A 12,071-nucleotide genomic window follows, 5' to 3' on the forward strand; every position below is an offset into this window, starting at 1 on the left:
GATTTTGAAATTGCTTTTTGACTATCCTTATCATTTACTATTGGTAACATAAGTTTATCCGTCCGTTTCTTTTTAGAATTCGGCGTTCCCGTACCCGTTTCATCTTTTTTGTCCTATGTTGTGTTGTTATTTTGTCTAGTGGTGTCTTTAATATAAGCCTGTGTGCTTTAGTGGGGGCACCACTATGTTTTGTACTGTATTAATGTTGCAATAAAAAAACAAATAAGAAAAAAAATTGTTAAGGGAGAAAAACAGGATGTCCTCATATATTCTTAACCGACTCGTTTCAGACGGAGGCGATGGTTGCGGTTCGATAGGTGAGTTTATTATGTTCAGGTCGAGAGTTTACAACAGCGGCACTATCTTAGCTCAATTAAGCCATGTTGATTTCATTATATGGATGACACCCACAGGGAACTCCAAACCTGATGCGGTTCCATGGGGTGTGAACTCATGCTCACCCGAAAGAAGTCTACTCTACTCTACTGTACCCTAATAAAAAAAGGCCCCCCTCCCAACAAAACTCTGAAAGTCGCCTTCATTATGAAACCTTAGTGGTCAGGAAGATTGAATAAAGGACTAAACACAGGGTGTAGTAAACCAAACACTAGATTATCATTTTTGTTCTGTCACACCTTCTTGGACTTTACTTTGGAACTCTATGACGTTAGTATCCTTGTCCTCAATTTTTATTTAAGGCATACATTTGCTCATTTTACATGTATACAGCTGCTTTGTACGATTTACCGTATGGTTGAAAATTTAATTTTGGGGGGCCTAAAATTGATGCGCGTTGATGTCATCCATATAATCACATCAACAAGGCCTTACTAAACTTGGTAATAATGAATGAAGCACAATATCATCATCTTTAAGTTTTATCATTCATGACAGAAGTGTCGTGATGGACCCGGTAGAAACTCAGTATTCGGCCGCTACCTGCTCGGCCACAACCTGAGTGTTGGAGAAAACAAGACAAACGTTAGGCACTTACCAAAGTTGTCGTCAGTTCATTACAATATGGAGAATTAGCATGAAAGCCGCTCATCTGTGTTGGTTTGATCCATTTTTTAGTTTGTAACTTTCATTCAACACAAGCAAGTATTACTTCATAAGGGGGGGGGGGGGGTGAAGGCGGTCATCTACAGAAGAACACGCCAGCCGACACTCAACTGAGACGGGGGGATATACATTGTTTGTATATATATATCTTGCCAGGCATTTACGATTCATTACTCGAGTCACGTGTCCTTAAAATCACGCGCTCAGAGTAATTGAATCACCATTCCAAAAGAAAATGGATGTGTGACTGAAAATTCGAGGTGAGCAACTTGTGTTGAAGGAAATTCCAACACGGCAAATTGTGTAACACTCCCTTGTAGCCATTCCAACGAATTATAAAGAATCCAGTTAACACAAGGTAGCTTAATGCACCTTACCGTGAAAGCCAAAAATCAGTATCACGATATATTTCAATTATAGATACAATACAGCAAAATACAGCAAAATATTTCTTATCCTTGTACCATTCCACATGCCTCATAACTATTCGAAGGTATCACCAGGTCAGGTAACGACTTACTTAAAGTCACATTTCCAAAACAAGGCTCAGCCGTGCAGTTTGCGGAAACGAAAAATACGTATAAAAAATACACACAAATGATGCCAAAGACTTTTCTCTTTACGTCTTGTGTACTTTGGTGTTTCTTACATCATACTTTTCGTTACCGAAAGCTGTCCGGTCGGGCCCGGGCGCCCCTGTTGGAATGATGTGACATTATCCTACCAGAAGCCCTGCGAAGAACTCGTCGGCAGAAGGTCGGATTTGGTCGGCAGGTAGGACGAAGCCGTCACGGAGCTGGATGGCGTAGGAATACTTGATTCCGGCCACGGTGTAAGCCCAATCACAGCTGGATCCTCCCACCAAGCCGTCTGAAAAAAAAAGCCCCGTTTGAAACATTCTGTTGTCTGATTAGAACATTCACCTGCGGACATAAAATTACTAGAAATGTAGGAAAAGGTTGGCGACGATTGCATTTTAGTGAAGTTTTCTTTTTGTGGTACAATACGTATTTTCTGTTCCGAACACTCACTGATGTTGGCGATTGTTCCATGCATGAAACTGATCCCGTTGACAGAGTAGATGGCGCTTACTGCCCTTCCAGCAAGGTCATCCTAGAGAAGGAATTTCAAAGGAGTTAGTGGATGAGAAAGGTGACAATATTAATGTAGATGCTGAGATTGGCATATCAATTGGTTTCAATAATCGACTACAGTAGAGTTACCAACCTAGGATTGATGTGTTCAAAAATTCGTATTTTCCCAGAACTATCGTAGAGTGGAACTTGTTATCACCAAGCACATTAGGGGCATCTTCTCTGGATAGTTTTAAAGAACGCTTGCAGATAACTGTGCAAAAGTTAGGTGTGGCGGATCGTTCAGTGTAATATAACCAGCTGCTGCCGCATCGCGTGCCTGCGAAGCTGGTGTGTTACGCCGAAGGGCGGTTATACCGGCTATATAGATACAGATACAGATACAGTAGATCGAAGACCTGAGTTCCAGACCAATATCCCCGCAATAGTACATGTAGATTCTATTTTTCAAAGGTCGAGTTTTTCAACCTCCTTGGTCAGCACTCATCTTCCTCAGGTTTTAAGTAACAATCGAAGGCAGTGTCCCTCACCTGTTCCTCATAGTCTGGCGCTGAGTTGAAGGTCCAGCCGTGAGGGGTCATCCACGTCTGACCGGAGGCGTGCACGCTCAGGTAAGCCTTCAGGTTGTCGCTGTTCTCCATGACCAAGTCGCGGACCGCCTTTGTCTCGGGCTCGGAGAAGGCGACCGGTCCGTGGTAGATATCAGAGCAGGGGTCGTCGCTGGGGCTAGAGCCTGGAAACCACACACGTACAGCTGTCAATCATTATTTTGGTTGAAGGACGTTTATATCCAAACTTTCGTTTACAAGTAAGACGAAGGAAAACTTAGATTTTACCGACCTTGAAGACAGCAACAGACGTGGAAAACTACTTGTTCCATAATGATTTTGAATACCTCTCAGCAATATGTAAATTACGAATTAGTTCGCACCCGTTAGAAATAGAGAGTGGACGATACCAAAAGCTACCTCTTCAGGAGAGATTTTAAGCAGTGCACAACGAATGCGGTGGAAAATGAAACACATTTCATTTGTGAACGTCCCAGATTCGATGCCGAAAGAAACAGACTATTCGAAAGAGTGGAAAGGGTTATGTCTGAATCTGTATATAAAAGTCGTTTACAGTATAACGTTAGGTCACCTTTATCCGCGGGGTAACCTATATTCGTTGTGTTAAAAAAATGTGTATCGATATCTAGGGATTTCAAATTGAAATATTTCCAAAATATTGCAGTATAAAGCTACCGTCTTTCGACTTGACGATCCCAAATACCCTATTCTTAAATACAACGGATATACGTTACCCCATGGATAAAGGTGACCTAACGTTACTACCAAAGTGTACGTCCCAGTTACGGTTGGCGTCGACTCCGAAGCACAGCCCCCGGACGGAACGAGTTTTTTTCCACATCCGGTCCTGGTACCACGGAAATAAAAAGTTTTGATGAAAAATCATGCAACAGATTAACCTGTTATGTTGTCACCAAGGACGTCTTGAATAATGTGTCTAAACTTTTACTAAGGCCACATGGTCTTAATTTTATGGATGACATCCTCTGGAGACCCAAAACTAATGCCCGAGGGTGAAGAAAGAAAGTCCAGTGGAAAATGCTGCTAAAACACAGGACTGAACATCTAGACCCTTCTATCCCAGCCTTGTTTTTTTTCTTCTTATGTTCCCGTCCAGCACGACTGTAAGAGACAACCGTCACCATTTCAATAATGTTTTTATGGCCATTCTTGTTTAAAGAGGGGAAGAATGGCGCAGTGGCCCCATGTCCTTAATCGCGGTGGCAAATTTTACCCCTCTGCCGGCTGAAGTCCCTCCCCAGCTTATGTTACTGTTTTATGCCACCGGAGGAATCTGCTTGGAGATTACCATGTCCTGACCATGTGACCAGGTATGCTGTTGGGTGACATGTGGCCACAGTTTGTTTTGTTTTATTTTCCAATGCAACGACAGGCGAAAATCAATGAGCGATCAGACATCATCCAGTGTGGCCTTATCTCCAGCCATATCTTCTAGTGACAGAACCGGATGATCTGCCTGGAGATTAAATTTTTACTGCCTACTGTCGGTGCTCTCTCTACTGCCGAAGAAAATTCGGGGTGGATACCAGCTCCCCTCTCATGAATATTTCAAATTATCTGGTTGCAAACTAATTTGAACGAAACACTATTTTGTTAACGACCAAAACTCAAACAAGATAGTTTTTAGAAAAGCTGACCGCGGCCGAAGATGGGAAATTAGAACTGGTTGGGTGTAGTAAGTGTCGTGAGCTCTTTCTAGTGGAGAAGAAAAAAATGTTAAGCCGAGGGGCTTGGTGGGCATGACTCCACCGTCAAGGAAAGTCGGGCACAACGTCGGAGAAAGGACATTATATAAGATATGTAATCTTTTGTAATCTTTTATAATGTCCTTGGTCGAAGGCATGGTGAATATCGAACCTAGAACCTCTTGGCTCTGAGCCGAATTTTTAGCCGGGCAGAAAGCCACCAAAATATGCTCGCTAAGCGACCACTACCATTGATGACGGACGACTGATGGCGCATGATGTAACTAGCCTACCGACCAATCAGAAAGCTACAAAGGTCGTCTTTTTTCATTGGTTGGCAGAAGAATTGAAATGAACGGGCCAGCAAAAATAAAATGTTTTCCTTCGGAAACATTATATACAAAAGCATGGAAACCACCATAAAAGTCAAGAATTGAAATGCACGAAGTGACTGTGATATTTCGTTACTTACCTCCGTGTGAGTGAAGACGTATCCGTCAACGTTGGTGACCGGAATGAAGTAGAAGTCCACCTGGTCCATAAGGGACGTGATCTGGCTGTCATTGCCATAGCCCTCCAGTAACTGGAATGTACATATTTTGCATTTCTTGGGTTGCATTTTACACGCCCTTTTTTGGCCTATATCCAAAATTGTAAGTGAAACATACCGTGATTAAAGCACTGTTATTTTCGGAACTACTGGCAGTACTAGGTAACACATGACGTGACTGTATTTTTGCGTAAGGTAAACGTTGTATTTGCTTCGCCTATTTCTGTATACCCGTACAAGCTGCCTATCCGGACAGATTTATTTGATCCACTCGCACCGGGAAGGGCCCCTGCTTTTTTCGATAAGTGCGGTGTGTTCTTTAACGTGATCGAGGTGTGGCTGTCCTCAAACAAGGGAGACGGCCCTAACCGGTGAAGCTAGGTACTCATTGTCACCTCAGTGAAGTGAGGAAAGTTGTGCAAAGTGTCACAAGTGCACAAGATCGGTGGCACATCAACGATTGGAACCCAGAACAATCTAGCAACCTGACAACTGTGCCACATGACCCGACATTGCGTCACCAAAGGTTGTCTGTTTTTTGCTGCTTGCTCGATCACCTGGTGACAAATGGCCCTATATGTACTTACGAACTTGATGTTGTACATCAGAGTAGCAGACACGATCCAATCCCGGGCGTGGAGCTGTCCCTCCAGTAAAACGGCGGGCTTGTTTCCACCAGCGCTCCCCACCTGTGCGCGAGAGTAATACTTACATAAATAAGAGACATTACCTTAAAGTTTTGTTTCAACCTATATCGCCGCACAAAACAGTATCAGATCTTCAATCTGGCATCATATTGAATGAATCTTGACAGAGTACTACAAAAGTTCATTCCCGATACAGTGTACATGTACTCAGCTGATGTCAGCACATTTATGAACGAATCATCACACCTTGATGGCTCTGATATAGTAGCCTTCATACGTGGTTCCGATGGTGAAGACGGACGCCAGACTGGGATAACTCGTCGCGAAGTCTGTTAGCTGCGAATCGATCTGTGGAGAGAAAGTTGCGACTCAAAGTCAAAGAAATTAGAAAAGTGGAAACTAATAACATAATGTCTAATGACACGATATGGACAATTATCATATAACGACATCGATCAATCCGAAGGTCCCATCTCAATTCGGTTTTGACGCCGTAACACATAATTGCAACGAGCCGGATGTTAAATAAAAAGCACCGGATCCAATCAGAAGGAGCAATATACAGGGCATTGACCAATCAGACCACGTCCGCCATTTTCGAACAGGAATCATGGGTGAGAGGACTGCACAGTGCATTTCTTTTCGTCAAATTCGAAACCTCAGACTCATTTTCGAGTCACTGTAAGCTTCCTCCACTGGCTTCTCTGTGGGCATTGACCATTGTCGTAGCTAGGGGCGAACTACCCGGCATGTATTCCTTTCCCGGCATATTTTTCTTCCCGGTGTATTCCCGGTTAAAAATCACATCTTACCCAGAGAGGCCGGTGAAGGAGGCTACTGTAAGCTGGGTAAGTCCAAGAGCAACAATCAGTGGCTGACGGTCGGAAAGTTGAACATTTTGACCGGGAAAAAATGGGCAAAGCGGAACCTCGGGTAGTTTGGATAGGCTATATGGTAATATGATTCATGACCAGTGGATTAGGTAGTTATATATAGCAAATGACTTGGTGTTATTACACCATATACACCTCGGGGCGGGTCATTAAGCCTTAAATTTCGAATTGCACACGGTAGAATACCTACGTCAGCATAGGTGTTGTAGTCGTCGAAGTTGAAGCCTACGGCGCGAATGTGGCGTGATCTCGCCATATTGATGCTTTGTTGAAGGTCATCAACCATCACCTTGTGCAGTACGGAAAAAAAGCATTATTGCCTTAACAAAAAGTACAGTGACTTTCGCATGGTCGGCTATAAACTACAAAGAAGGGACACAGAAAAAAACTTCAAGTTTTACAGACTAAACAATATAGGATAAAAAATACAATGAGGTGGGGCTAACGTTAACATTAGTGTCATTATTCTTTCTAATAACAAAACAATCTTTTGTGTATTTGCATGTAGCTATATCAGTATTATGTGTGTGGTCTCAGTATTATAAAAAAACATCATTATGATAACCATCATCAAGGGTCGCTAACCATTGCGAATGATTATTCACAGGAAACGACTGGAGACGCGAAACATTCCCGGCCTACCGTGTACTTCATGCCAGTCTTCTCCAACAGGGTCTTCACTTTCCTGAGGAGATTCTTGGGCACGCGCACATCCACGGGACAGGAGAGGCAGGTCGGGCCCTTCCAGAAGTCAACCTACGACAGCAAACAAAATCATTTCGCTCAAGTTAAACTAGAATCTGGGAAGCGAACGTTTGCATATAGAGTTAAAGAAAGCTAGAACTCACTTCCACTAGATGTTTCATCCACACAAACAAACACTAGTGTAAAAGAATTGGGTGACCCCTGGCCTCCAACCCTTACGACATGGCACGGATTATGAGGATATGGTTTTATGACTTTATCTTTTTGTAAATATTGTTTGTATTGTGTGTTCCTGGGGTCTCAATAAAGCAGTCCTATGTCATGGATGAGAGCTATCCTGATGAAAGAAAACAGAAATGAACAAGAGTTCGGAGAGCTCATATCTCCATGAAATAGTCTGAATATGTAAATGACCTCCACATTTACATAATTTATGCTTGGTTATGTACATCTTTTGATAACTTACGCCGGTCACAATGTTGATTGTCCAATAATTTATCAATTAGAAGAATTATAGCACTTTTACATGAATTATGCAAATTATAATTAGTATCTGTTAAATGTTCCACTAGCCACAAACTTCAAACATCACAGGTATTTGAGTCCTATAATGGAAACACTACAAATATCTCATTAAATATGCAAATTAAGTGCCAGTTCGCATAATTTGCACTTGATGATGTTCATCTCTGTCTAAGCTACCTACATACCAAATATCACCTAAATTTGTTGCCTCCTTGTTCAGTTATCCTCCTTAGACGATTTTGACAAAACGCCCCTGCAGTTCCAGAGCAACCTGCTAGGGGACCTAAACATATACCTCGTATTCCTTACGTCACAAGCTATCTGCCACCAAAACATCAAGAATATAGCACATTCAGATGAAAATATACAAAAATGGAATTTCTGCTGCAGTACCAAGGTCACATACCAAATATCATCGTAATCCATCCAGAGGTTCTTGAGTTATGCTGACTACGAGGGTGAGTCAGAAAGTAATGCAAGTGGTTTCATAACAGACTCGTTTTTTAATCAATTGAGTTGAAATTTGGCACAAAAGTAGAGGTATATGTCCTCTTGAGATTGAATGTTTTAAGTTTGGTCTTTATCATTTTATGAGCAACTGAGTTGATTTCAAGATGAACACACCCTTGGTAGCTTGTCAGACTATCAATTCCTCTAAATCTGACCCACTAAAAATCATTGTAGGAGGTTGAAATTATACATGTATGATACCAAATGTCTCTATAGGTTGCGTGCCAATTTTCTTCTCTAAACTCGTAATGATTCCTTATTTACAGCTGCTAGGATGCAGTAAGTTGTGTTATAGAGCTGTTGGATTTATACACGAATTCGTGAGTTGTTGGTTAAAATACTACTTTTTCATTCACCAAAAGAAACTAAACTTTATACAGCTATTAACTGTTTAAAGGACGAAAAGTGTGCTAAGTTTCATTTCTCTTTGTTAATTGGAAAGAAGGCTACAGAAAGTTTAATCATAAAACCACAGATCTCATGACCCTGAAGACCGCGTATACCTCACTCTACACCAGCAACGAAAAAAGAAAAACTGCTCGGATTTCAGAGTTGAAATTAAGCATGTGGCTTATAGAGCAATGCAGCTTATTACATGTGCAGGCTTAGTCTCCTACAATAGCAAAAACTGGTTTAGTGAAATTCTTAATTGTACGTTGATTAGACCTCACTTTTCTTCTGACGGGATACCAAGGGTGTGGTCACATTGAAAGCAGCTCAGTCACTCATAAAATAATGAGCAACAAATTTAGATATTTCAATCTCAAGAGGAGATATGTATTAACCTTTGTACCAAATTTCAACTCATTCGATCAAAGAACGACTCTGTTATGAAACCACTTGCATTACTTTCTGACTCACCCTCGTACAAAAACCGGAAACACAGACACACAGAGACAGACAGACACACCCAAAACTATATCTTCATTTTTCATGGTGATAACAAAGTACTTTACAAAAGTCTGTTGTCTTTGTAATATTTTCAAAGTACTTTCAAAAGTATTGTTGTAAGAAAGTAGTTCCTACCAATTGTTCGAACCTCTCCAGTCGCACCAGCTTCTTCAGATGCCCCTCGTGCTCCGGGTGGATACGCAAAACTTGGTGTCTGTGGTTTATTTACATAAGGATTCAAAATTACAAAAGTATGAGCATAATGTGAGCAAGTCTGGGAATTCCATTTCAAAACCGTCCAGTGGGTCGAATTCTAACGAGGAATACATATCCAAGAGAGCATGTTTCATACTTTTTGATCGTAGAACAGAAGGAAGTATGGAGATAGATATGTGATGAGAAGGGACACAGGTCTAGAGGCAGACAGCATGAGGAAAGCGGTGCTTGACATAGTCTTCTGGGCTGCTACAGTGGTTCGGGTGGCAGGGGAGTACGTCAAGTATGGAGAAGACTTACCCATCGAATCGCTTGGCCGCGAACGCCACGAAAACCGTTGTCAGGAGCAGGAAAGCCTTCATGTGGGATTGTTCTTCTACACTGGAGCGAAAAGACATTGAGTGTCAGTCACAGGAAGGAGGCAGGCTTTATAGAATCAATCTTACAACAGTTACTGTTTGTGAAAGCATTTTGCATACAAGTACAAAATGTACGTCCTTAAACTCGAGTGGTCCCTTCTACAGCCCTGTCTGGTGGCAAATCAACTCGTATGCATCAGGAGCTTAGCCTGGGTACCCACCATACTCTAAATTGTGTGGGAAGGGTATAGGAGCCCGGTAAACTAACCAGGGTGACACTCATGCTACCAAGAAGTGTTTACTTGCTGTCCCCACAATATTGCAGTATTCACGCATTTCATATCAGTAATAGTTGATAGTTCAGATTTCTCGCCACCGTTTAGTACGCATACGCGGATCCAGTCCGGAGGAGTGAGGTACGCAAGTCTGGAATACTGGGACTCAAAGTCAAAGTAGAACTTCACAATACATTTATGCGCGCCCCCCGGGGTCTGTGACGTGGGTATATAAATTTACATAAATTTGAGAGGTAGTCAGATATAGTCTGAGCTACATGGTCATGGCATGTGTCGAATTTGAGACTGCATGATTTGGATTGCGAAGGTTAAAATACTTTCCCTGGTCGCCATTTTGTTCTGACATTACCAAACATTTGATCGGACAATCGTTCCAAATAGTTGACTTCTCATGGACAAATAAGGCATCAGTATAGTGAAAAAACACAGAGAAGAAATTGTCGACTTACCTCAGTGTGAAAGGAAGCTGTCTACAGTCTGCAAGCTGCTTAAAATCCCAGGGAGTCTGTCTTAACTATGTCCTTAAGTGTGCCCTTCAACTCTGCACTGACTGAGGTAGTTGGACTACCTGAGGTTAGCCGCCTATTGTCTTATATGCCCACAGGCGATACCTGAGATGTGTCACCCATGTGGACATGATGCGATGTATGTAATCTTCTGTCATGGCTCGAAATTCTTTTTTCTACACTGATTTTTATCTAACATATTACACTGTTGGATGAATGTAACAGTGGACCTGATGAGCTTTGAAAAAAATATTTTAAGTAGTTGTATTACCTGTAATCCTATTTTTTCTGTGACGTCATGGTCGGAAGGCTGGGAACTTCGGGAACCCGGAGGTACACTTTCCTTGCCTGGCTCTGAGGCAGCTTCGGCCCCATCGCCAGCCTTTTAAAGACTGTATTAAGACGTTATAAGATACCCGTAAGACAGTCTAAGACTGCCGACAAAGCTCAGGCAGACAGAGGGAATCGCACATTTAGTTGAGATATAACAAAAAGGAAAATTACAAATCATTAACTTTCCATCATGCCAATGGCAAGTCAGCTCCAACCCTATTCTGCAAGATATTTTACACTCTCGATTTACTACAACTATCAGTCGATACATATAAAGTCTATAACACAAATACAAACACTCGAAAAAAAACTGTCCACACGGTCCAAATATGCAATTCAGAAGTTGGAGAAACAACTGTTGATCGCCTTGTCATAAATCCTCAACATGCAAAACTTGTCTAACACCAAATCCTCTGACAGGGCGTTCACACGACCACCGAAGTTGGGCGACCTCTCGTCAGGATTCATCCAACCATGAGCGTTGAATGAACTTTCTTTAACCGCATTGCATCTGTTGAGCCTGAAAAGTCTTTAAGTTGATTTGTCCAAATGCCTTGATGTACCTCAACAGGACCATGCCGTACGCTCGCACCAGCTGCAAGAAATACAGAAGGCTTAACGGCTAAACAAAGGCACATAGATACATACGGGACGTGTACGTGGAATGCGACATACAATTGGACATCTCCAATGAACAAAAGAAGGTGTACAGGTCCAATACTTCAAAGCACAATGCTGTGATGTGCCGCGAGGCACTTTGTCCTGAATCACAAAGAAGAAATTATCAAGTACTAATGATCGTAGACCTGGATAACAAAATGCTAATAAACAGAGCCCGCTATTACAATACACTGTATAAAATGCTCACCTTGTCACATGTGGTACGACCATCAAGTCATTGTGGACATTTCTGGAAAACCAGGTATTTCCTCAGTTTCGGAATGTCTTCTCTTCATACGTCCTATGTTACACACAGAAAGATACCTTGTATTAGGACACTCATTCGAATGTCCCGAAGTTTTTTGTCAAACTGATTTTCCATGGTTCACACTAAGTGAAAAAAATTATAACGCTGTGAAACAGACGATACTTGAATTAATGTTCTCGAGGTGATTATTACCACAGTACGATACCTTGTCAAATGTCTGGGGAAGGCCTTGTTGTCATGAAGCGTCGGTTACGGCGACGCAACTTTCCGTTTCGTACACC

The 12,071-nt window shown here is 42.0% G+C and overlaps 1 protein-coding gene across 1 annotated transcript; it reads right to left on the reverse strand.

The window, feature by feature from the left end:
• Positions 1-867: 867 nt before the first annotated feature.
• LOC118404978 (carboxypeptidase B-like) lies at positions 868-9,730 on the reverse strand. Its single transcript, XM_035804377.1, has 12 exons — positions 9,669-9,730; positions 9,288-9,366; positions 7,164-7,277; positions 6,712-6,810; positions 5,875-5,976; positions 5,569-5,670; positions 4,904-5,014; positions 3,491-3,572; positions 2,687-2,889; positions 2,094-2,175; positions 1,787-1,932; positions 868-954 (listed from the first exon to the last, which is right to left on the reverse strand). Exons 1-12 carry the CDS (start codon positions 9,728-9,730, stop codon positions 922-924), a joined length of 1,215 nt encoding a protein of 404 aa, XP_035660270.1. The 3' UTR covers positions 868-921.
• Positions 9,731-12,071: the final 2,341 nt, after the last annotated feature.

Source organism: Branchiostoma floridae, chromosome 17 (assembly GCF_000003815.2).
Source record: "Branchiostoma floridae strain S238N-H82 chromosome 17, Bfl_VNyyK, whole genome shotgun sequence".
In the NCBI taxonomy this organism is placed as follows: domain Eukaryota; kingdom Metazoa; phylum Chordata; class Leptocardii; order Amphioxiformes; family Branchiostomatidae; genus Branchiostoma; species Branchiostoma floridae.